The sequence below is a fragment of the Lonchura striata genome, chromosome 6 (genome assembly GCF_050655825.1).
Source record: "Lonchura striata isolate lonStrDom1 chromosome 6, ASM5065582v1, whole genome shotgun sequence".
In the NCBI taxonomy this organism is placed as follows: domain Eukaryota; kingdom Metazoa; phylum Chordata; class Aves; order Passeriformes; family Estrildidae; genus Lonchura; species Lonchura striata.
The window spans coordinates 17,711,499-17,738,807 of NC_140708.1; the positions used below are offsets into that span (position 1 = coordinate 17,711,499).

General features: G+C 39.2%; 1 protein-coding gene and 2 long non-coding RNA genes across 4 annotated transcripts in view; 2 read left to right on the forward strand and 1 right to left on the reverse strand.

The window, feature by feature from the left end:
- Positions 1-8,381, forward strand: part of LOC146767041 (uncharacterized) — a 30,234-nt gene extending 21,853 nt beyond the window's left edge. Inside the window, exons 3-4 of one of the 2 annotated variants that reach the window (XR_014956119.1) lie at positions 4,144-4,289; positions 5,833-8,381. This is a non-coding gene — a long non-coding RNA (uncharacterized LOC146767041). Of the gene's footprint in view, positions 1-4,143 lie in introns of both variants that reach the window. The other variant, XR_014956118.1, reaches the window with a different exon arrangement.
- The window catches only part of LOC110468636 (uncharacterized), a 495,198-nt gene that overhangs the window by 103,244 nt on the left and 364,645 nt on the right, over positions 1-27,309 (reverse strand). The gene's annotated exons all lie outside the window — the stretch shown is intronic.
- LOC146767042 (uncharacterized) lies at positions 8,463-16,340 on the forward strand. The gene is made up of 2 exons (XM_085582416.1): positions 8,463-14,593; positions 16,021-16,340. The coding sequence occupies exons 1-2, from the start codon at positions 14,183-14,185 to the stop codon at positions 16,171-16,173; spliced, it is 564 nt and encodes a 187-aa protein (XP_085438542.1). The 5' UTR covers positions 8,463-14,182; the 3' UTR covers positions 16,174-16,340.

Genomic DNA, 27,309 nt, shown 5'->3' on the forward strand with positions numbered 1-27,309 from the left:
ATTTACTTCTATTGTTCTAATTAAAAACTTTGTATTTTTATATTGCATTCTTTTGGTGAAAAAAACCTACTTTGGTACTTAAACTGGTTAATGCTAAAACCAGATGAATTTGGAAAAACTCAGTGAGGTGTGCTCTGTAGCTTTCAGTGCAAAACTGATGAAGTTCCTACTGAGTTCAGTGGAGATTGTGTCTAGCCTAAAAAACTTGTCCCCTGCTAACCAGTCTTCTTTAAAATATCAACAAGGGCTGCTTTTTAGAAAAAGAACAATTTTTCCTTAACTTTAAAAAACATCCAATATTTTGAAATAGTTTATAAGTTTGTTATACTTACTATTAACATTTCATATTTATAACCCCCAACCTTTTCACCCCACAGGAGGTTCAAACTGTTCTGCCCCACATTGTACACACACACACACATATATATATATCTATACATATGAGCCTAAAAGGTTTCCTTCTGTGCATGGCCTGAGGCCATAGCTGTCTATACAGTGGACTGAAATCAATCAGAGGTTGTGTGATTCTCATATTTTCAGCAACTATATTTAATTTCTCTGGAAAACAACAAATATTTTAATTTTATATCTTCTAGTCTCTGCAGTCATTGATTTGTCAGTAGAATGGAATGAAAAACACTATCAAGCTCTGGCAGCAGAACTGCAATGGTGATGAAAGGTTGCCCTGCTTTTACTCTTTATTACACCACTCACTACCTTTCCAGTGATGATTTGTCTGTACTATCATTTTTATTAGCTTTGGTGCAAAACAATGAATCCTCTTCTCAGGTCATAGTTAGAATGGAGAAAAAAGTAATCCTTTCATTTCCATCAAGGAGTTTCCATAATAAAAATAGCAGAGAAGGAAAATACTTCCAATTTAATTTCTATTTAATTTCTTCCCTGACTATACAGCACTTAAAATATAAATGGTAGCCAATGTTGTGGATAAAATAAGCAAGTTGAAAAAATGAGACAGGGGAAAAAAAGCAACTTTTCACCATATTCTTATCAATATGTTATGTCCAAAGATCTTGCAACTGTTCCTTGAAACTTGGTCAATTTTCAACTAAAAAACCTCACACATCCCAAAACACTCTGTAGTAGGACATTTGCTTATGTATATTTTTCATACAACAGTAGCAAGAGAAAGAGTTGGGAAATCATTCACAGTTGTTGCAAGTAGTCCATGCCCATAGGGATCAGTAATAATCTCCCTGCCTGGATCTTGAGCCAAAGCTGTTCTTTATTTCACTCTGCATCTCCTCCAAATCAGTCTCTTACTGAGCATATGAGGAATGTAACAAAAACATAGGTTTTGGATTGATTTGTAGGCTAAAATTGCTTCCAACTCTGAAAAGGTCTTTATTTCATAGGGTATTTATGGACTTTTGGGGAATGGGCAGGACATTGTGCTCAGTATGAGGAGGAGGGAAAGACCCCAGTCCACACAGAGGTATTAACAGAGCTGGAAACTCTGGGTCTGCAGCCTGGGTATTTACTGATGCTGTGAAACAAAGACATTCAGGTTTAGGGTCTGCTAGGCAAGGCAGATAAAGCACTCGGTCGTGTCAGGATGAACTGATAGGCAATTTGACTCAAGAGAGCAATCCCAGGGAATGCAATGGACCTGCTCAGAGGAGTAAAGCGAGTAAAGCAACCACAGCACTGCTTTTGGGCTCAGACCCATGCAAGATTCCCACAAAGAATAGCTGATAGGACAGAGGCACACGTGCTCAGCAACAACTGATAGTGCTTAATGAAGACCATGTGTATTAATAGGCCTGAGCACAGGAAATGAGAGATTTCCCCCTGCTCTTCTAATGATGTCTAAGAGCAAGTTCTGTGTAAAGAAATATTTCTTTAGGAAATAGCTGACTGACTGGAATCCTTACGATAAAAAGAGGCAGATTTCCATTACTTTTTTTCTTGGATTAGTCTTGGTTTATACTCCATTCCCAGATTTCTTAAAATTGTTTTCCAGACATTCCCACGGTGCTAATGTCAGACCAACATCTAATAACTTTTTCCTGAAGGCTGATATTCTAACACATTATCTTTCAGCTCAGAGCGCATAAGCCAATTACGTTTCTCTACCAGCCAACACTCAGGACACACAGAAAAGCCTTCCTGCCTCTGATTAGTAGCAGATACAGTTTTGTAATGGATTGAGACAAAAGTTTCCAAGTGCTAACAAGTTTTCATGACATGTTACCAATGTTTATGTTTAAGCTAAAAAGCCTGATCCATGCAATTAGTTTATAATGCAAATTCTGCAGCAGTCCAGGTTAAGTAGTACAGCAAAATATGTTTGCCGCTCTTCATAGTTAATTATTGAACAGAAGCTGGAATGTTTATTCTTGTACAATTGCCTATTATCACAAGTAAAACTTCAAGTATAGTCATAATTTTTCACTGGTTTTTTTAATTGGTCTATCAACATAACCCGATTTTCTCGAGATGTGTCACTGCACTACAAGGAATTAGATATCATTATATAAGGAAAAAACCCAGCAAGTTATTCCCAATTGCTTATTTATTAGACAGCACATCAAATATCCCTAGCAAATAACACAACTTATTTTTGTTAAGGAAGGCTGTGCACAGTATTTATAATGCCACTACATATGCAATTTTTATGTACCTGCTAATAAAGAGATCTTGAGGGAATCCAAAAACCTGTGTAGCACATTCTTACACAAAAAGTGGCATCTATCTTGCAATACTATTACCTGTATTAAGATAATCTTATACTTTTCTGCCTTTCACACCAAATTTACCAAGCTTTCTCTCAGAATATTTCTAAGAGGTCCAAGAATTTCATATATGATCCTAGCCTAAATCAGGAGTAACGTTGCTTTCCTCTTCAAACTGTTTTTATGGCTCTTTATACTTTACATGTTTAATACATTGTGAATAGCATGAGGCAATTTCTGTGGAAAATGCTATCTTTTCACAGGACTCTTCATAGACCCAATTACTCCTTAAAGAAGATGTTTTATGTTATCTTCAGAAGCTAGAATAGATATAAAATGTATATTGCAAAATGATGGAATGCAGTTTATTTTAAAATCTGTTAAAAAGCTACCAACTGTCACAATGAAAAGCTGAATCAAACACGGTGATCTTCAATTTTCTGTTGCCAGCCTTTAGAAAAGCACTTTTGAAGCTACTCCATTCAAGTATTTGGCCTTGCCAGCTTCAGTCTATATTGTTATGCAAAGTTGCTAATAGCACTCACTGATGTGATCATGATGCTGCCCCAAATAAGTGGTTGCTCATATGTGTTACAGTTTGTAATCTGATTTTTCTCCCCTGCATTAAAAGGAGTATCCAGCCCTTTTTTGATACCTTATCCTCTACACTAGCTCTAGATATAGGCAGGGAACATATCCAGTTTTCTTCATAAAACTGAACCTTCAGAAGCATGCAGATTTGTCTTTTTCTGGACAAATCATAATCATTTACTTAGTAGTCTCAAAAGAAAATTCTTGGAATTATTTGTTAAAATACTTCTTAAGAAACTGTTTTCTTAAGAAAAGAAAGAATTTTGTCCAGACTTCTGAACAGTGGTCATTTATGGAACTAATTGGAGGACCTCTGCATTTTTAGGATGTTTATGCCACTAATAGGAGGATCTCCACATTTTTAAGGTGTTGCTGCCAGATAGGACCAGGTGTTGTTGGATTGTTCAACATGATTCCCAAGTAGGTCCTAGAGGAATTTATTCAGAAGGATTTACCAAATATGTTCCAAGGCTTTGAGACCTGTTCCTGGAAGTGAGAAAGGCTGGAATAAGTAAATCCCCAGTTTTCATGGGATGACTTTGTAGCCTGTCCTCTTATTTCTACAAGACTTTAGAAGCATAAAAATGATGCAATAAGGTGTCAAAAGGATCAGAGACAGTAACAGCTCAAAATATAGACAATTTTAAATGAAGGTTCAAAAATAATGCATTTTCAAGTTTCCTTCTTTTAGTATTTTTGCAATTCAGTTACAACAAATCTTTTATTGTTTTTAAGATACTTGCAATTTTATTCTGACCTCTTAAAAAAAAGTTTTTATGATATTGAGATAGCTTCATATAACCTTTATTTCTTATTGTTCCTGCACAGGACACACCTCTGTGTTTATCTTTTGCAGTGTCCTAGTCTATAACCAAGCAAGCAAGGAGGGATCCAAGTCTGAGCCACACAGCTCTGTCACTGCTCTGGACTGCGAGAGCTGGGTCAGGAAGTGTGGGGGCCAGCTGGCCCAAGGTGATGAAAAAGAACCACCAAAGATCAGTGGTAGGTGTGGCACATTTTTTCAAATATTTTAGGTGCCAGAGATGTGCGTGTGTGTGTGTGTACATGCACACGTGGGACACGTGAGAGACAACAAGAGAGCAGGCGCCAGAAGCTGAGCTGATGTTGTTTCATTTGCTCTTGTTCTAGAGACCTGGGCTGTTCCTCGCATCCATCACTGAGTGGAAGGCCAGCCTGGGCAGACAAATTCTCCCCAGGTGCAGTACATGGAGGGAGAGGTGCAACTCCTTCCATGCATTGACCCTATTTCCCTCGAGAGGGACAGTGCCCTCAGAGAGACTCTGCAGAGTCTGCATCTGACCCCCTCCAAAAACCTTCATCTTATAGTCTGCAAGAAAGTCCAAATAATCTTGAACATGATGGCAATTAAAAATTAGCTCACATCCTCATCTAAATTACACATCTGCAGTTAGCAGGAAAGTAAGGGAAACTTACAGTTGCTTATTGGTTTCTGAGAAAATACATGGTATGCTGAAACAGGCTGAAATCAATTTGTACTTCTGCAGTGCAAGTGGAAAGAAGCCATCCTCAGATCACCACCTACATGGGCAATAGAGCTCATGCAAAGCCTGGGGCAGACAAATGCTGCAGTTACATGGAAGCAGCAAGGAGAGGCCTCAGGACACGAGGTGCCAGGGAGAATAATTTTCAAGTTTAGATTTCAAGAAATCAGCTACTCTATTTTAAGTGGATGACACTGTCCAGCCTGAAGAATTAAGAAATGTGTCATGCACATGACACTTTCCAGGCAGGGCTGCAGCAGGAGGAAAGGAAGCAGAAAAGGTGGCTGCACACGTGCCACACAAAGCTCAGCAGCTCCTCAGCGTTAGCCTACCTCAAGCCAGCACTTTCAGCTAAGGCCCTGAACTTCCTATTAAAGAGTTAAAGTACAAGCACTAAATTCCTTCTGCTGAAAGGCAGGGCAAGGATCGGGTAGAGAGGCAGACTATAAAACAGAGGTCAATAGACCTTAAAGTTCATTGGCAAGATCTCTGAAAGTGTACTGCCAGAACTAAGGCTAGTCAGACAACAACAAGACATAGAGCTACATAAAACTCACCTCTATCATGTTATTTGTACACTCATTGCATTAATTAAAAAGACAACCCTGCTTCTAGTAAGATATAATGCTTGAAAACAGGAGTGTATATCGTGGCTTCACCTTGCAATCTGTTTTGGTTCTAAATTAATTAATTAGGCTTCTTACTGCAAAGATAAATATTCTCAATAATGTTCTAGATGGTCTGTTTATAAGTGAGCCCAAAAGACAGCTTGACTTTTCTTCTTTTGCCAGTAGCTGTTAAATGTATAAACCAGCATCCTAGAGACTGGCCTGCAAGTGACTTTGCCTGTACAGCTAAATGGAAAGTATTATTTGTTCTAACTGCTGCATGCAGATGCTTTCTTTGTGGTTTCACAGCTTGATCATAAGGCAAACCTTTTTAATTTTTATTTTTTATTTTTACAGCTGTTTAATTGGGATGGTCCCTGCTCTGGTATTTATTTGTGATGTTTATTTACACAGAAAGCTTTGCAACGGCCGAGTTTTGCTGGGAAGGGCCAGGTACAGTGTTTGTGCAGCTGGTCACCAGGTAACCCTCCCAAACACTGCTGGAGACCACTGGAATCAAGCACAAAGATTGGAATGGTGTTCTCCCCGGGACTGTTTTCATTGCAGCACAAGCTCTGATGTTTGCTCAGTTTTGTTTGATATCATGCAGACCCATAATTCTACTTTGAAAAGATAAAAACTGTGAAGCAGCAATTAACTTTCTTCAATAAGCACATTTTAAGCAGAATAAAATTAACAGTTTTATTGCTGAGTGTGGCTTGGGAAAACCATGATGCCTTATTAATAAAACTTCAATACATGATTAAACATGCAGTCAAAAATCCCAAATTAGACCAAGATGCTTAAAAAAAAAAAATTTAAAAAATCTCATTCATTGTCAAATAACGAATTTGAAATTTATGCGATATTAGAGAATTTAGGCTTAAATTAAAGCATGTTGTTGAGTTTTTCTCTCTCTGGCTGAGGCAGTAAAGAACGTGGGCCTGATTCTCAGCACTAGATTTGTTTCCTGTCCCCAGGATTAGGCACAGCATGTGTGAAATTAGCAGCCAGCCCTGCATGAGCAGTGAGCTCCTACTGCAAAGCAAGCCTGGGATGCTGGCAGTGCTAGAGGAGCCTTTCTGGAGGGCCTTTCTGTTTTAGTCCAAGTACCACTGGCTGCTGATAAAGATCTCTAAAGCCGGCAGTTCTGCAAACCTATGTGGAGCACTAACAAAAGGGTTTGAAGTTTATATCAAATAGTTACAAAACATCCAGAAAAAACAAACAAACCAACAATACAAATAAAAAATCCCACAACCAATTCCCAAACACATGGAACACTATTTAATCTGGTTATGACTGCTCCCAGCTGGACATTCATGGCTCCAGACTGTTGTAAAACTCCTACGAGAAATATTCTATACCTTCATGAGTAATAATGTAAATATTCTATAGTGTAATTATGAAAACCTTTCTTTTCTCCCTCCTTTGAGGCTGTTAGAAGACATTCCCTCACAGAATTACTTGGGTGGTTTGGGTGGATAATGTCGAAGAAAAATTGTTGAGATTTTCAGATAGTCACAGGCTTTCAAAAGCTACAAATTTAGAAGAACATTTCTCACCGTGGTCACCTTTACACAGGCTTGGAATTAGTTAAGTAACTGGTTACTGGTTATTTGGAACCACTGGGAAGCAAAATAAATGTAAATAATAAATAATATTTTCTTTTGTACCTTGTAACAATAAAGAAGCACCAAGACAGTACAATGCATATTTATCAAGCCTCATATTTTTAATTTTGGTAATGTCCTGAATTTCTTCGTTCTTGACATGTTTACATTTTATAATGCATCTGTAGCATTTGTAGTTATCCCTCTCTGAAATGTGAATTGCCATAATCCCACTGCAATTCTGCACTAAGTGCAAGACAGGCAGTCTGTATATGGAAAACTGGCTTAGAACAGAACTTAGCCTATTGAACAAGTTTGTGGGCACGTGTGAGACAACAAAAAAGCAGGAAGGCCTTGTCCTTAAGGAATATGTCAGTCACACCCCTCACCCTGAACAACCTAGATGGTGAATGTTACTTCATCTAAATTTCTATTTTCTTTTGCCTGGATCAATCACTGTGAGTCTTTTCCCTTTTTATCTTACAGTCACCTTCTGTCTTTTCATCCAGATACAACTTGAAATAATAGATTCCACCAGGGATTTTTTCCTTTCTCCTTTTCAACATAGAGAAGGAAGTTAAACAAGGATAAAAAGGTTCTGAATAAATCAATGAAGCTGAGGTTAGTGGCTTTTAAAAACAAAACCTGTATAGTACTGATACTAGTGGGTAATGGTAATTTACCAATCTGTTTCCATTCCTATGGTAACTAATCTAAGTACTATGGTAACAAACCTAAACAAACTTAAATATTATCTTTCCTCTGTTCTCAAAATTTTTACACTTAATGCTGTTTGATAAATAGCTGCACTAGCAATTCCTCAACTATTGTTCACAAAGACATACTACAATAAATACACTCTCATTGTGCTTACCAGAATCTGCAAACAGTTGCAGTGCTTAATAAATAATAGGTGATTTTACATCCAGAATTGGGGTTTTTTTTAGCACTATAGGTGAAGGTAACTGTAAGTAGCCATATGTCAATGAAACAGCATTTTAAGTAAGACAGGCTTCATGAACTTACTGGCATGGTTTATCAGTTTGTTTGACAGTCTGCAAAACTAAAACTATTTTCCATGTTCATAATGCCTTTCATAAATATATTATGTGATTAACTTATGATTGTAAGTAGAATATATGCCATTACAATTATTATTCTAGTGGAAATTCATCTCAGAGTTCATGTAGGCACTTGGCTATTTTCTTCTTGATCTGTTTTTCAATGTTCTACACATAATTATTATTTACCCGCAATTCAATTTTTTTTTGGTAGCTTGATCACATCAAATCTTAGCTTTCTAATACAAATATACCCTGCTGCTCTCTTCCAAGTGAGCTCTCCAGCATGCACATGCTGGAGACTTTACAAGCAGCTGCCTGAGGAAGCCCTGCCTGTGCCCGGCAGGGACGCACCGAGCCGTGCCCGCCCGGCTGTGCCCAGGCTCGGGCTGATGGCTCTGAGCAGAGCTCGCCTGGCTGTGCTGCACTGCCCTTCCCACGCTCTGGGAGCACACAGCTGGCAGCACGCTGCAGACACAGCTCAGCTGGCATGTGCGTTTTGCACAGCATTCTGATCAGACAGCTTGGGTTTTAAGAAGGGAGGAAGACAGCCCAAAGTAATGACTCTTTAGAAAAGCAGTTCAAATGCAATAGTGCTCTCACTCTTTCCCTCGGAAATCCAGAAAGTTTGACTATGTTTAAGAAGACATGGATACACCCTCTTTATGAGGAAATATCTCCATCATGAAATAGTAAAAGTGGTTTCCAGAACTGGGAGGCTCTTGCCCTTTTGTCATCTTCCAGTCTGCCATCACACAGGCCTGCTCAGCACCACAAACAAGCACAGACCAGACCTTAATGCTCAACCCTGTTGAGAAGCAATGTCTTCCCATAAAAATCTGTTTCCCGAGGTAAGAGCTTGTCTTTAACTTTATTTGATTTCAGTGATAGTCATCAATTCAACACCAAGAGTCTCTGGCCTTCCGTATTCTGTCACAGAATTCCAACCAGAGTATGAAGAGCTCAATATTCATGGTGGAATGCAGAATCGGTTTAAAACTCATGCAGAGACCTCATAGGCTCAGACAGACTTACATTGCTTGAAGACAATCCTAACCTGGCCAAAGGGAAAGGGCAAAAAACATCAACTCTAGTAACCTAAGTGCAGGCTCACATCTGCAATGTTTCCACTAGGATTGCTGAAACTACACAAAACACACCAGGCCTTGATCCTGGGCTTGTTTGGGTTGGAGGTCTAATGCAAAATCTGTTCTCAGCTCTAGTCAGCTGCTCCTTGGCTTTGGGCATGACCACAGTTTTGCATTACCTCATTTTATCTGGAAAATGCTTTGGGTTCTACACAAATACAGTTTGTCTTAAAATGACAGATTTCCTGCTTTAGATTTATATATTTTTCTGCAACGTCTGGTTCACCAAATGTCAGCAGTGAAAACTGATCACCAGGAAAACTGATCTTGTTGCCTGTCTTTCTTGAGTCAGTTCATAGCTATTGGAGTTGCGATGGGAAATATATTTCCAGTGAGGCAAACTGTTATTTTTGCATTATGTGAGCTGATAGTCAATGACTGATAGTCAACTGTCAGTGCTGCTCACAGACAGGAGGAGAGGCAATGGGCACAACTTATGACATCAATTTCCATCTCAATAAAAAAAACCAAAATCACAGCTTGAGTGTAGAACAGGTTGTCTAGAGAGGTTGCAGAGTCAAAAATCCCTGAAGATACTCTAAGCCTGACTGGCCACAGTTGCTGCTGTGGCAACCAGCTTTATTTAGGCAACCCTGTTTGAACTGGGGCGCTGGAATAAAAACTAGATCTCAGAAAGTCCCTGCCAATCTCAAACTTGCGATGATCTCTTTTTCTGGGCCAAAACTGTGCAAAGGTAAACCAGGAGAGGAATCATCAAGCCTCACTGAGGCTTTATCTCTTCAATTTTCTGTCTTCAAAAGTGACATGAATCACACTATAGCACTTCTCAATCCTATTCTTAATTCGTTGATAGAAAACTCAAAATCCACTGGGACTTCCAAGACAGATGGCTTGCACTGAAATCCATATTAGTGTCTCAAGACAACTATTTCTTTAAAAAAGTTCCTGAATTCCGTGACCTATAATACAGGTATAGTCACCTAAAGACATCTGTTCTTTGCAGATGTTTTCAGACTTAGACCCAGAAGTATGTCTGGAATGTAAAAATTTCTCAACAGTGGATTACATCTCAGAGGGATACAACTGGACACTCTGCTTGCTTTTCTTTAAACCAGGAAGCTCGCTTACTTCAACAACACAACTTAGATTGGGAAACCTTCCCTTAGTTTGCCAGCTTTTGTTTTTATTAGCATTTATCTTTGCTGCTCTTTGTCAGCTAAGACCTCAAGAAAGTTTCAACATCCAAACATAAGATTTTGCTTTTTCTCAAATCCAAGTTAATAGGTGCAAAGATAAAATCCTAGGCAGACCAACAGATAGTTGATGAACAATCTGTATAAGGTATTGCAATCATTTGCAATCCTTTTTCCCTTTAATTTGGAAATTTAAAACCAATATTTTTAAATGGCCTAATGTCTCCAGATATTTCGTAGAAAAATGTATATGCTTGATTTGTATCTAACACAAGCAGTCCTGTGTTTCTGGACTCTGGACTGTACAGGCACAAGAGTGTGGCCTGATGAGCTTGCAGACAGGAAGTGAGGTATTTGCTTACCAAAATGCTTTAAAATAAACCAGAAAATCTGATGCACATGTGCAGAAGTTCGTTTTCCAAGTGTATTGTTCAGGCTCTTAAAAAACAAAACTATAGTTCATAAGTCTTTAAGCGTCACTATCTGCGGTTTGAAGAGAAGAAAAATGTCTTATGGAATGAGACACTGTAAAGGACTAAAAAGGATTTGGGTTTTTTTAATATTATAAACAATCCACATTTTACACAATTTAGCCATAAGGAATTAATTTTTACTAAATTCTAAACTGCAATTCAATGCAGTTTATTCAGATGATTTTTTTACAGTCACTAAGTTGCTATTAAAGTTATGAAACCAAAAACCTAATCTGGAAAACTTCCTGTCAGCTGATGTTAGCAGACAGCATTAATTGCAACAGCTACTGCTTAATTTCACAAAAACCTGACCAAATGCACATTCTTTTGAGCAAGTAAGTAACAGAAACTCCAGTTCCATCCAGGCTGCAAGTAAGTGTTGAATAGAAAACAGCCACACAGTTCTAAAGCACTGCGGTGTGAAAACAGTACTAACCATAACCCTGTAACTCCCAATGTGTCAGATTACCTTTCCTAATAGCCTAGTGAACATATTAGAGCTAGTTCTGAGCTATGTACACCACCATTTACTACTTTCGTACTGCCTTTTGCTGTGCATAGATCTATTAGCCATTAATACTTTTACCTAAACTCTGTGATATCTGAAAAATCAATAACCATCTTCAATAATAATAATAAATGCAAAATTGAGAAGAAATTAGCACATTTTACTTCCTACAAAGCCTGGGTATTAAAGAATTAAGGTGTTTTGAACAAAGAGAACCTGAGAAAAAGTTAAGAAATATGTTAGAAATTACCACTACTAATAATGTACTGGTCTTACAGACTTACAAATTCAGATACTTTTCACAACCAGAATTCCTAGGACAGAAATTTACTGCAAGCAGGAATTTTTTGTGATGGTATTTCCAGGTATACTCTTCCTTGAAATTCCTAGCTCTGATAATTTTATTTTCTGTCTCCTAGTTACTCAAGTTCAATTTAAAGGAGGGTAGCTTTTCCTATTATGCACCATCATTGTCATTAGGTATGGATTTCTATCCATTATCAGGAAATCCGAACCCTGGAAGAAGAAAGGAGGACCTTCAGTCTGGCAGTACAATTTTTCTCCTGCCTCATGGCACTGTGGGTTCTGGTTTTTCAATCCTCTGTTCTGGGGTTTCTCCTATTGCATAACTCCTTTCTGTTGGTAGAGAAGGAATGAACAACACCAAAAACCCCAGTCATTCACTATTTATCTCTTCACCTGTCCCTTTTGGCATTGATACTACTACTACCACCTCATATGATACTGTGAGGTTTTGGTGAGGGTCCACTGACACAAAGATGCAACACACTGTTTTGAACAGTGTTTTGTATTTTATGTACACATATTACTCGAAACAGCTTTCTCTTTCTGCCCACCACACCACTGAAAACAAAAAGGACTGTACTCTCTCTTAAGGACTGGATGTATAAAAATATAATGCCTCTGTTAGAGGGCACATGTGGCACTGAAGTGTTTCTGCTGACAAAACAAGGTATTACAGTCTCGCCCCTCATGGAAATGAATTTCCACAGCAAATACTCAAACTGTTTACAATGGCAGTGATAAAGAATTTCATGCTTCTCTCCTGTCTTCCTGCTTAGAACAGAAGCTAAAAAAATGCTGAGACTCCTGGAAATTTCACTAGCCTGGAAAAAAATTACCATAGGAGCCAGAGGTCCACTTCATTAAACTGAGTCAAAGGCTACATTGGACACTTATGTCCTTGTCAATCTTGCTCTTAATAGTTTATACATTTGGGTTGTTCCAGTAAGTGTTTATTTCTGGTGATTACTGCAGTGACTCCACTTGGTGCTGCTGGAGAGGACAGAAGCCATCAGCTACTCGAGCACTCATTCCTTGCAGGAGGCACAGGCTGAGAGCAAGCTCAGCCTCAGAGATCTGGGCATGAGAATGCTGAAGCACAGAGGAAGACAGCCTAGTGCCTATGGCGAGCCAAACACAGAGCCTTGCAAGAAATAAATAAGAAAATGGACAATGTAAGCCCTAGTAGCAGCTCTCTCTGCTGCTCAGCTAGCAGCCACGGGTCTACATTGTTCAATGAAGGCAAGGGAAAAAGTAGTTTTCATAATTATGAGGCAAACCCTCTCAATTCAGCTAGCTGCCTCCTCTCATCCTGGCACGGTACCCCAATTTATCACATCCATAAACACAAAAAAACGGAACAGTAGTTGTAGCTGAACATATTCATATATATTGGTATATTGGAAACTTTCAGCTTTGCTTCTTTTTTTTCTATTTCACATTGCTGCAACAACCCACATCCCTGGTGCGCTTTGACTGCAGCTTTAGCTAATTATATTAGCTGAGACATTTTGTCATACAGTGAATCAGATCCTCAGATCCTCAAGTGATCTAAATGAATGCAGCTGCACTGATGTTAGTGGAGATTTTCCTGTTCATACCAATTATTATCTTCCCAAAAATGAAAATCCAAACCGCCATACTCTAAAACACAGTTTTTAAAGCAAAGGTATATACCTTTAGTAGCTCTTTCCAATTTATTTCCTAGAACACTTTGGGAACTTTATTTGCACTCTGGAAAGCACCAAAATAGCATGCTGGCTAACAAAGAGCAATGAACTATATCTTAGGTACATTCTCCACGTGTATTTTCCCATAGAAATAAAACTTTAAGATTATTACAACATCCAAATGTATTACATATATCTAAGAAATCAACAAGCATGGAAGTCTACTAGATGACTATTTTTATACAGAGTATAGGAGAAACCAGAAGAGGGAAGATTGCCTCACAGTTTTCCTCCTGACCTGGATTGTCGCATAGGAACAACCATAAAAATATTATTTATCTTACACAAGTCCTATTTGGTCTGAAAATGGTTGTACTTTCTGGCATGTCAAAACCTTTACAAAGCTAATGAATAAATCCACCTAGAAGCACACAAGCTTTGAAAGGCTCCAGTGTTCTGCAGCTATTGGCATTTAGGGCACTGGATTTGCTTTTACAAACAGTGTGGCAGGAGATAAAAGCAGATTACTTTTCTCCATCATCTACAGATTTTCAGTTTTTTTCTTTGCACAGATGACTGTACACATTCTTCAGCTATCACCACCTAAACATTCTAATTCTTCCTGGCAATGTAAACTCTGGTTAAATTTCAGCTGTCATCCTGCCTTGTCCCCGATACCTAGAGACACATCTCTATAGACCCACTCATTTTCCATAGCCTTAAACCTTCTGGAAAAAAAAGCCCAACCCAAACCAACCAACCAAAAAGGCAGTTTACAGAAGAGGTTTACTTCTGCTTTGGCATCTAGCTTAACCTTCATCTATCAGCTATTCAATGAGTTGTTTTCCGCAGCCTTGCTGGCAGCAGCTGTGCCGCCACCTCTGTTTGCGCGGCGGTTCGGGGCTGGCCGCGGCCGGCAGAGTTGCAGGAGGCGCGCACGGCTCCGCTGCCGCCCCGCACGCAGCCCGAGCGGGGCCCGCCCTTGGCAGGAGCACGGGCTCAGCGTGTGTGTTCCCGCTGGGAGCCCGGGAACCGCTTGCAGGGACGCTGCGGCGTTTCCAGCCGCGGAGCTGGCGGCGCGCTGGCCGCTGCCGGCAGCCCGTGCTCGCCCCGGAGCGCCCGGCGGCAGGAGCGGCCCCCGCCGCGGGCGGGCAGGACACGATCCGCCGAGCCTGGCGACTGGAGCCTTCTGCCGATGCACGCCGGCACTCGCGAGATACAAATAAAGTATTGCTCATTGTTCAGGTGACTAGTGCGTTTCCACCCTTTTCAATTCTGTCAATCCTACTGTTCAAAGCGCTTCTCAGGCATAACAAATTAATGACAATCCATAATAATCGTCTATGCCTTTTCCATTTCTCCAGGGAAAACCTTGAACCCAATCCTTCCTGCTATATGTAAGCTGAGAAAATGTTTTCCTCTATTCTTTCCTCTGACATTGTTACACTCTTCACCCCCACTGAGAAAGTCTATATTTATGAGACCACTATTCTTATAATGGCGATTTTGCTGACTTTTCCATCATAAATACAGATGATTTTAAACAGGGCAGCGTTCAATTGCTCGATTGCGAAACTCTGATGTTAACAGGATTATTCATGCAAGCACTCTCCATATTACGCAACAATTGCATAATCACTGCCTGAATATTGCCTTAGGTTCCAGCTCCAGATTCTCCAAAATCTCATCCTCCCACCCTGTAACAAGTTTTTATGCTGCATGCAGCTATGACAAAAACTCCCTCCAATAAGTACTGAAGATAAAGCACTTAAACTGGGATTCTTTCAGCTTTTTAATGCACATCTTAGCTCTGCAGCTCTTGAGAAACCCTGATGAGATTTTGAGGATTTTTTCATTTGATTCTGTGTCTGATTCTTTTTTTGTCTGTTGTTGTTTACTGAAAGGAACAGAAATGGCAAAGACAAAACAGTTTCCCCTAGTTTCTTCCTACAAGTAAAGCAGTTTTGTTTTATAGCAAACACAAATGGAAGTGCAGCTGTTCAAAAAGGATTCCTAGACTTTGCCATTCTGAAATGGAAAGAGGAAAGCCAGGTGACCATTGCTGCTTTTTCGAAGCCTCTCACATTCAGACTTTCTTTGTAGCCACTGCTCTAAAGATTTTACTACTCTTCTAATAATTACATTGTTTCTATGTGGTCAAAAGGTGGATAAAAACATTCGGTGCTTAGAAGGTGCATTGCCCTGTAGGGACCAAGGCTTATCATCCATACTAGGAACAGTAGTAAAATTAGAGACCATCTGGCCTATTTACCTGCTGATGGAGAAGCCACAGGCCCCAGGCCAGCTGGAACTGTGCTTGCCAATATTTTGGAAGTCCCCAAAGCTGAAATTAATGACCAGATGTTAGTGGAAGCTCAGCATCACCACTTCCACTTCAAACATCCTACTCCTGTCAGTACAGTTTCAGTTGCCTTTGGGTGCAGGGAGCATGGAAAAACTGGGCTTAGAGTCTCTGAGCCCTGCTTGGAGGCTTAGAGTAAGCTGATTTTGCATAGTAGTAGGCAAGGGATGGAATGTGCCAATCTGTCTTGGGTTTGGCTGGGGTAGAGTTAATTTTCTTCCTCATACTCATAGCTGGTACAGTGTTGTGCTTTGGATTCAGCAGGAGAATGTTGATAATGCACCTTTTTTTTTTTTTTTTTTTTTTTTAGTTGGCACTGACCCTCAGTCAAGGACTTTTCAGTTTCGCCTGGTTTGCCGGTGAGGAGGCACTCAAGAAGCTGGGAAGCAGCAGAGCCAGGACAGATGAGCTGAAATGGCTAAAGGGATATTCCATACTACAGAGCATCATGTCCAGAATATAAACGGGGACAGTTGTTTGAGAGATGCCAGTCATTGCTCGGGGATGATTTGAGCACTGCTCAGTGGGTCACGAGCAATTTTGTTGTGCACTGCCTGTCTTTCTTGCATTTTATTGATTTCCATTATGATTATTTTATTTCAATTATTAAATTGTTTCTATCTCAACCCATAGCTTTTTACCTTTTTTCCTATTCCATTTCCCATCCCTCTGGTGCATGAGCAAGTGGCTGCATGGTCCTTAGTTGTCAGTTGGGGTTAAACCACACCACCATGAAACAATGTCTGTGACAATAAATCTAGCCTGAACCTCATAAATATTCTTGCTACTTGGAAAGCTGCATGTATGAAAAGCTGATCAAAATTCAAATGCTGTATACTTCCAGGCTCTATCTGTACCAACATATTTCCAGTTTTTCTGCACAATATCATTAGCAAGTACCCTAAGTCTAGGCTCTCTGGTTTCTTTATACTTCTGTGTCTGGCTTCCCCCCACCCCTTCAGTCATTATATCACAGAGCTAGGAAAATACAGAGCATTGCTGCGTGTGCAGTCGGTATGTGCTGGCTCAGTGACACAGATTCCTTCAAAAGACAATATTATCAATTTTATTACAGAACTTTGTGAATACACTTGGCAAGCAGTGCAAGCTGTTGAGATATGGCACTTGAAAGATGCTGAAGCCAAACCCCTCAAATATGCAATTGAGGGGAAGAGGATGGCAATGGTTGTCTGATATGCTGGGAAGCTGCAAATACCACACAGTTATGGGTAATCTCCATGGCACAGGAAGAACTAGAAGCAGTGTGGCCACATTGCCTTCCACCAGCAAGACCCTTCTATCACCTGACATCCAAGCAAAAGTTGGGGAAAACTGGACTATTAATAGCTACTACAGACAATAACAGAGACTACAGATTAACACTACAGAGGTTCTCCATATTATTTTCTGAACAAACTAGATTCCAAATATCCAGTTATGTTAGTTTCACATCACTGCAGATTTTTTTCTCCTTCTATCCTTATTCAAGTCAGGATAGAAGACATTCACTTCTCTACTAGTCCACAGCACCACTTACTTCATCCTAAGCAAGACCGCAGATCATTCAGGCACTGTTTGCTCTCATCAATCTATTCTGCCTGCTCCCAAACATCATCTTGTCCTAGATGGAACTGAAGATGGAAAATACAAAATGGCACACTGGTGACAGCCCACACAGATTCCTGAAGACTACACATTATTATTACAATGGCAAGAGTAAATGTGATAAATGCAATACATGAAATCACAGGTACAACAGTACAAGTGATCCAACAATCTTCCCCCAACACTCCAGTTCCAGGGGCTATCAGCGTTCAGGCCTATTTTGTATATGTAGGATAGCTCAGATGATCCTACATTTTCTATAGCAACCACTGTTTGTAAGAGTAATACATTCCCAAATCTCAGAAATTCTGACCTAATATAAACCAGACAATATCAGCAAAAGCCAACAGAAACCCCTCCCTCTCTCCACTTCAATTGCTACCAAATGTGCTTAGTTTATCTGAAGGCACATGGGGTATCTCTGCATCTCTCCATGTGGGTAGTGCTTGTGTGAGAAAAATATGAAATGCTGGCAGCTACATCACTTTAATAGGGAAAGCACATTAGTAACTGCAAAGCAGCTTGTCTGTGTTTAAACCTTGCCTTCACTCCCTTCCTGGTGCTTACAGCTTCCTTTGCTCAGGCACACTCCCTGTTAGATTAAGCATGAGAAATTTCAGAAGCATTTTATGTGACAAGCCATGTTACCCCTTTCTCTCCATAAGCAACCTGAGGCACTCTTCAAAATATTACAGCTGGTATTTGTGCCTACCTAAAGACTGATCTAAATTTCTTAGGAATCACTGGCAAGGATTCCATCAACTGACATTGGACTAAACCCCTCCTGCTCAAGAGGTGACTTCCATGCATCACAGGATTTAGACACACCCCAAGTGTGTATGTTAAAGGAATGTGTGCAAAACCTTCAGCTGGCTAAAACAGAGAGGTGCCACGTAGAAGGCAAGTCTATAACAGGGTAGATGAGTGACTTTCCCCATCTTCAGAAAAAAAAAAAATCCCTATAAAGAAATGTGGGTTTTATTTGCTCTGTGTTAAGAAGCTCTTAAGGACATTTTACTCTCGTACTGGCTTTTTGTCTCCTGGAAATACTCCTCTCTATACTTGGTCAAAGGGAACTCTGTTCTAAAGAGACTTCAGTTCTGGGGAAAAAAATAGCATGCTGAGTGGGAGAAGTGAAGGATGACAGCAAAAATTATGCAGAAAAAAAATTTTAAATGATGGTTATAGTTGTAAGGGAAACTATTCAAAAAGTACTTTACAATTTCCAGGACCTATGCCTGTTCTAGAGTTCAGGTTTGGACAAATCTGAGTTGACAGCAAGACATTGTCAAACCCACATTTTTTCCATAGAAAATAAGTTCTCAGGACCCTGCATCTGCACTGACTCATTTTCTGTAAGTCTTACAAATCTCAAGACTGATGGATTCCGGACAGATCTGCTGGGAGTCCAGCCCTGAAGTCACAGGCACGGGATAGCTATTCCCATGTTTTCACCCAATTCTTCAGCCATGCTTCACAGCAGGAAGCAGCAGAAGGGCAGAGCCAGGATTCCAGCTGGATGTGCCACCAGATGCTGCTACAGGGCCACCCAGCTGGGGCTGCTCTGGTGGCTTCCTCCACAGGACACAGCTTGCATTCTGCCACAACCTCAGAGACAAGATTTACAGGACTGTCCAGCTTTGGGGCAACTTGCTTAGGCTCCACACTTCACTTTTGGGGTAAATCTCAGGACAGCCAGTTTTCTCAAGGTAAGTATCAAGTGCTTTCAAGGTTACTGGCCCTGGATAATCCAGCTAGAATGCCTCAGCTTTTGTGGTCCTTACTTTGGAAGGGTTTCATTTGATGCAGAAACAACTAGGCAACTTTTGTGAACATGAGGAGTGTTTTAGTTTCCACCAACTGTTTTTTGGCATTTTCACATATAAGGAAATTAATTTGCCTGAAAGACCTTTAGATTTAGTTCCTATCTTCCTTCATGGGCCAGGTATTCACAAGCTAAATCTTTACCTATAGTCCTTGTCAGCTGATGGATCCCAAACAAAAACTACATGCAACTAATTTAAGATCTATTCCATTAGTTCTAGTACAATTGTTTAGTCTTTTACTGATGTATTGTACTGCATTTATATTAAATTTCCTTCATTTCATGAAATGAATTCATGAGACATCTACTGCTCCCAAGATTTAATTAAGACCTGATCAGATAAGCAGGTTGTACCTTCCACACAAATATAACTACAGACCAGCAACCTAATTTATGAATATAAATGCCTCTTCCTACCAAAATATGTCCTATCTAACAGGTCTCTGAAAGCCAGTTAATAAATATGCCAGGAGATGCTATCTCCACTTTATACATACAAGTTTGTGACAGTACTCTTGTGTGTTAGTAGCAAAGCCATTAAAGCAAAGCATTGGAAAGTTTATACATATATGAAATGCTTTGCCAGGAACAGATGGGGAAATGGAATCAGAAGGAAAGTTTTCAGTAATAACAAAATACTTAAAGGAAGAAAAAGTCACATGAAATGTCAAATTATTTTTTCTGAAAAAATATTTGGTCCTGTGCAAAATGTGGTATGTATTGTAACTAATAATTTCAGAGTGCAGAAACGTGTTGTTTCTCCAAATTTCATCTCTGATGCTTTTTCCTTATTTTTAGTTCACACCAAAAGCCATTATGAATTTTCCAAAGGGTGAAACCTTAACTTCTGTCTCAGTGTGATATTCCATTCCTTGAATAAATCCTAACACAAAATTTCTATAGGCTATAATGCCTTTCATGAAGTTATTGTAGCAACATCATGGTTTTTCACAAACAACACAGAGATATTCTCTAACTAAACAAAGATGGATGAAAAATACTAGAAGCCTTCAAAGCAGCACTGCTTTACTAAAGTGACCAGGACACCCCACCATTGCACAACTATTTTCCATAGTACACTACAAATGATCCTGATAGATATTGTGTGGGTAGAAGGCCCTTGTCGCAAAAAGCCTGAGTTTGTTCTTAGTTTATTTTTAAAATAAATTGGTTTAGTTCTTTTAGAAGTTAAAATACCAAAAAGTAAAACAAAAAAAGATAAAAGTAAAAAAGTAAAATTATTCCTCTCAATTTTTTAAAATTAATTTCTGTTCATCAATGTTCATTTTCTCAGGATTGCATAAACCAGAATCCATAATATAGCCACAGCTATTTCTCAGTCTCTGCAACACAGTGGAGAGCACAGAGTGGAAACATGAAATACCCCAGTGCTGAGACTGACGTCACACCCCACATACAAGTAGTTTAAAAACTGCTTTAACAGCACTGCTGGGAGGCTTTGCCTGCCCCCTAACAGCATACAGCTGAGAAGTAGTCAACAGTGCAGAATAGCTCAGAAGATTGAATCTATCCCTTTTTTTGTGTGTAAAGCACCTAGAGAATCTAATCCATTGTCTTTCCACTGCAAAAATAAATTTAATTGGTAGCTTTCCTGCCATACCTAAAACCCTCACAGTTTTACGCTTCAATTTATAACTTTGACAAGATATTTTTTTCCCTTGTTATCATTGGTTTGAAACCTCTAGTAGAGAAAGAGTAGTTCCAGGTTTGCCATTCTTAAACTATCAAACTAGCTAAACCATCAGCTAGTGGTACAGCTTAGTAGTTTGACAGATTTCCAGTGTACACAGTAGTTACACACAAAAAAATATTTAAATTCAGCTTTATAATATATGGGCTATAATAATAATAGGCTATAATGCACTGATCAGTTTCTAAGTAAGAAAAAAAAAAGTCTGAGAAAAGCTCAATGTGGTTTGGTTTGAGAATGTAGATACATATCCAACATGCATACCTATATGCAAAATGCACCATTAGCCCCAGTGCCTGAAAATTGTGGCTTATTCTATGTACTATCTTAGAAAACGGGCAGTCTGGACAAGAAAGTCTGTTTATTTCTTTAAGTAAATAAATAGGAAAACAGTGGCTTGACCTCAGAGCAACTGAGCTGTAATATACAGTCATCTACAGAAAGTTAGTGAACCTGGTAAATGTTTGGTCACTAAGAGGATGGACATAAAGAATTGAACCATATGGACAAAATGAAATAAAAAAGCTTTTACTTTTAATGGAATACCCTTTTGTCAATTATATAAGCAAGGTCAGCATGTAATGGGATAAAATCCTAGATACACAGGAAAGAATAAAATTTTTTACCATCAGGATAACACTTATGTACTTCAATTTAGCAAAATTGAATGAGTGCTTAAAGTCTAATTCCAAGCTTCTTAGGGTGTAGCCACTACTGACTTCATCCCACAGAATTTGGCTTCTAGAGGCCTTCTTCCTTAATACACACCTGCTTTTCTGTGTGAGATTGCAGTGACATACTGCAGATGCTACTACAGCACTAGCCATGGATTGTGGAACTACACTGGGATCACAGTTTTCTCTGTTGCAGGTTACTCAGGAAATAACTTTTTCTCTTGCATATGGCCAGGTATTTGCTGCTATTCATGTAGTGATTGCCATTCAGATATTCAGGTCAATTACCTGACTCAGTGGTAAAATTTAGTTAGTCTTTTTCCAAAACAAAAACCAAGAAAGAAAAATTTTAAAAAAACCAAACCAAACACACCCCTGGATACCCTCTTTATGCTCTTCTATGTTTATGAAGGTCTTATTCTGTTTCAGCACTATTACAGTTCATTGTGCTGTTTACCATCTCTAAAAGAAGTGTCTAAACCTTTCTGTTTAGTTAATCACAAGAAAGAATTTTTTTGTGTTGTTTGTAAAGTTAGAATGATTGGTTTGAGGTTGAAATATTTTATATCCTCCATCACTTATATTTTCTTGACCTTAAACAAAAAAATCCCCATTTCATCTAGGTAATTTCAAAGAGTAAAAGAGGAACCTCATCACATTTACAAAGTTTAACCTCCTTGCTTTAAAATAACATGGAATAGTTTCTTGGGATTTGTTACAAGCACTATGCACAAAGGCATGTTAATTATCTGATCTAAGTTTACATTTGCTTTATCTTCCTTTTGTGCAGATTGTAGCATATTAATTTCATGCTGCCTTCTTAAAAATGGTTATTAGAGCAACAATTGGCATTCAAACCAGCTCAAGGCAGCTTTACACTGGACACATGCCTCAACAGCACAGCACTGGCCACCACACTCAAATGAAAGAAAGATGAGCCCAACAACAAAGAAGAAAGAAATCCATTTATGCAATATTGGAGGTTTCTTTGACTGTAATTCCTAATATGTGTCTGCAGTAATTTTCCAAGGAGAAAATTATCTACTGAGTACAAACGTTGATTTTCAGCAAGATCTTTGTGCACGGCTCCCTGGGGTGTTTTGCAAATTATTCATTTCTGTGTCAGTAAAAATCCTTGTACCTTTTCTGTTAGCCTAAATAGCAAATTTTGTTTAAAGGGGTAATGGGCTTAATAGACACCTAAAATGATCATACTTGTACTCCCAGTGTCCAGACATTACAGTACCAAGTGCAGAAGGTAAGTGGCCTTGTCAGCAGGTTTTCAGGTATTAGTCTACCTCTGAGAAAAATTATTGCATTGCAGGACACTAGAGACAGCTGTGAATGTTTTCCTTCATATGAGGTAAGGACAACTGAGGAAAATGGATGAGATTTTTCTTCATTTCTGTCAAATTCCATACACAGAGAAAACATTTCATTTCTGAACAGGGTATGAAGCAACCTGACTAAAATAAACAAGTATAGCTTAAAAAAAAAAAATCAGGTATGAGATGGCAAGGACTGCTGCCAGCATCTATAAGAAATGATTCCATAGAGTGGGATAAGGTACATCTGAAATGACAGGACAAGATAAATATAGCTGTGTGTGACCAAGTTCCACTGACTCACAGAATATGAAATCTAAGAGTAATGTTTTCTTCTGCTGCAGTTGGTCTAAAACAAGGCCTTCTATGATCAAATATTTAGAGGAAAAGGCAAGGAAAAACGTATAATTCTACTTGTGAATAAGTCACTTGTTTTTCAACCTTGGTGATCTCAATTAAAATTCCGCCTTATGAATGAGGTAATTGTTTTAACTTTCATGACCAAAATACCAAACCTCTACCTTAAGATTTCTAAGGCAAGAAGCACTTATTTCAGGGTTAATGGAAAATACACACAAAAACAAGTACCCTCACACATCAGGAAGACAGCAGATTCCTTCTAGGAATTCTTGATGTGCTGTTGTATATAGGTGCTCAGACCTATATGTGGTAGCTGGACTTCCTGTTCTGACAATGCCAAATATTTTTGCACATTTTCAACACAGATGCACATCCAAATGCCAACAGCTGTGACCTGTAACTTTGCAGCTCAAAAGCAGTCCTTAAGCACAAAATCTACTTTTGGGTGGTGAACCACCTTGGCTAAAAGCTTGCTGTTAGTGATGCCTTAAAGTCTAGCTTTCATATTTTCCAGATTTTGTACTACATTAGTATGTAACTCTGAACTTCATATAAACTGCTAGCAAGTTCTCTTCACAGTTTAGTCAGACAAAGTCCTTTTCCAGCCTGAGAACCAAGGACACCGTTGCAGCTTCAGGCCTAAAAAGTATAAACAACAGGGAATTGAGGAGAGCAATCTGTGAGGATGGGATTTCATAACCTGAAGCTGTAATTAGACAATTAACCCCAATATGTAAATGGACAAAACTTACAAAAGTGTTACATCTCGTGACTCAGGGTCCATCTCGGGTGGAGCCATGGCTGGGCTCTTGTACTGCCCAAGGTGTATCCTTTGAAGGCCTTTTAATAAATCCCTACTTTATTCCTTTAACACTGTCTAGTTCCTAACACCACTTCTGTTCCAGGTAGCCTCTCCAGGCATCAGTAGTGCAGTGGAATTCACATTCTGTCTGCCTGCACTACATCCACATGGAAAGAGCTTGTGAAGGGGAAAAAGTCTGATAATTCATTATAGAAGCATTATGGTCTTGCAACAACCAATTGTATTGTCTATATTAAAGAGTATACCAGAAATTTCTGTGAAAATGAACTGAAGTTTCAGCTCTCAAGGAATTTCTAGGTGGAATGGAACTTCCACAGCTCTTGGAATTCCAGACTTAGGCAGAGACCTCAGAAAACTGAAAAGGCGACTAAATCGAGATAAGTACCTACACAGATAAAATCTCTGAGGCAACAAACAAAAGCACAATAAAATCTACTGCAAAGCATCCTGGAGGCAGAGTTCCATTTGTGGTGAAGTATCACACGTTTCCTGTAAAGGCAGCAAAACCAAAAGGTGCTGAAAGAGATCCCACAATGGATAAGGTTGCAAGGGACCAATGTCCCTGCTCAAGCAGGCCCATCCTCCATCACACGGCACAGGGTCATGTCCAGACAATTCTGGTCTATCTCCAGTGAGGGAGACTCCACAACCTCTCTGGGCAACCTGTTCCAGTGCTTTGTCACCCACAAAGGAAAGTTCTTCCTCATCTTCAGATGGCACTTCTGTGCATCAGCTTCTGTCTGCAACATGAGAATCTTCTAACAAACAGCCCCACACCAGCCTCAGACTAGCAACAACTAAACGGAAAGAGATGCTACTATTTAAGGCCCTTTTCTAAATAGTAATTTAAGAAATAGCTCAATCCCTATTTATTCCAAACTTGAGGATGATTTGCTTTGCACAAGAATTGCTTTGAAGTCTGGGGAGTGTGTGAACAAGTTGTTTGAAGCAGCACAATGATTAGAGGGGACAGCTCACATCTGGGGAAGAAATTACAAGGATCTGCAGAGAAATCCTTCCATGAACAGTGGAGCTAACTACATCTGGTTTCCACTGGACTTCTTGTTGATTAACTTTTAACTGAATGTGTGAGGCCACCCTAACTAACTATCCAGTAGATATTAGATTGAAAACAAATCTTTTTCTGTTGCTTCATGTTTGAAAACTGGTAATTCACACAGGAAAGAAGCTTTAGTTGAGGAGGGGATTCTCTAATGTCTGGAACAGAAAACACTTAAAAAGCTGCTTTTTCCAAACAGCTAAGCATCCATGACATATTATTCTGTGTTGGCTTTAGTATATTTCACCCTTTCCAGTGGACATACTAAAGATATTTGCTTTCCAGGAGCAGTATTTTATTACTTATTAGGAATTTAATGCAATTAAGAACTTTATTCACAAATATGTCTGATTGAAAATAGAAGATGGGTAAAGATGTTTTAATAAATTTCATGTCCTTAGAAAATGAGGATTCAAATAAATCAGACATCCAGAGAGGTGGAAACAACCTGGGGGACTGGGTAAACTAAGAATTCATAGTAGTTTCCCTGCTGATTAGTGAATCTTATTCAACATTGCTCACAGTGGAAGAACAAATGTCCTGGGAAAACGCTAGTACTTCTGTGATTTACCAGACCTCCATCTACTCCTGAAGGAGCCTGTGATCCATGCAAAGAAAGGAGGAAATATTGCTGTTTTACACACAGGCAAACCTAATGCTGTTGCAATTTATGATATTGATTTCTCTGCATGTTCAGGGACATGTAGCTGAATCTCAGAGTTTGGATTTCCACATTGCCATTCTAAGGCCTTGAGCACTGACCAGCTGCAACATTTTCAGCATCTCTTTGAAGGGGGAAGGAAGGATAAGTTATTACCCCCAGATAAAGGCTGCACAGACATCACACCACTTATGCTCCTGGACATACTTAGGGATACACAAACTCTTCCATATGAGTAATCTCAGTGGGAAAAGAGAGGGGTCTATGCAGCAGGACATGGCATCTGGCAGGCTGCCAGCAAACCCAGCACTGGTGATTCTGCATATAATTTATAAAAGGGAATTTAGGCTGCCTCATTAGGTTCCAGATTTTTCTCATTATGGAGTGCAACAAAATAGAGAGACTAAGCAAAGACACTGGTACAGAGAATTAGGAATATTGGGTGACAGATAAAGTGCAGACACTCTTTGCATGTTTGAAACAGTGCTCCACTACATTGATAATGACAGGGAAAAACCATGGAAGGAAAAATTTGCTATATTCACATTTTAATTTATGGAACTGTCAACAAAATTAAGGTTTTACTATGGGCATATTCAGAAGAGTAGTAATGTGTTGGGTTTTTTTTTAATACGTGGCAACTACTGGGATCTATTTCAGAGAATAAGTTGGTTTTGAGATAAACTGAGAGCATGCTCCTAACTGCTGCCATTTCTTCAAGTAAAAACCCTTCTTAGCACCGATTCCCGGCCACATAGCATTTCCATTATGCTTGGGTTTGGTTTTTTGGTCCAATTTACAACTGGTTTTGATTCTTTTAAAATGAGTACAAGTGATAAATCTACTATGAAACTACAAAGCCTACTGAAAAGGCTTGCATTTATTTAACAGGGAACCAAATTAGACCCTACTTGGCTACCAGGCAAAATGTACTTTACTATTTACACTAGAGAATACAAATAAAAAAGAACTAACCACTAGAAAAAAAGAGAAGTTTCCTGTCCTGCCTTTAATGCAGTCAGAGAATGTGTAAGCAGACAAGAAAAATGAAGGTGTTACCCTATTCAGAATGGAAAAAAGGCAGAATTAACTCAGGGTGTCTCCACTAATTATCTGCTTCAAAAGGGGTGGGACTGATATTGCCCTAGGAACTTTCCAAGGTATAAGCTCTAGAAAAAACAGTAATTCATTAGCCAGTCCCATAAACTGGAACCAACAATAAGCTGGAACCAAAAACCTCTAAATTTAAAAGTTACTGACTGATTTTGTTGCTTCTCTCTTTTTGTCACTTAACTGCATTACATGAACCTGCTTGTAAGAAAACGTATCCTAAAAATTTACGGAGGCCTCAGTGGTTCCTAAATGCTCCATCCCAGCGTGGAACACCTCAAAGACAACAGGCAGCTGGACACTGAGTGCCTCCACCCTTCAAATGCTGTGCATCCTGCCTTAAGGCACAGGGAAGAAAAAGTAACTTGGTAATTCTCCTCAAAGCTTAACAGGCAGCTTTGGAGATTACAGACCATACTGGATGCCTGCTTGGAACTACTCACTG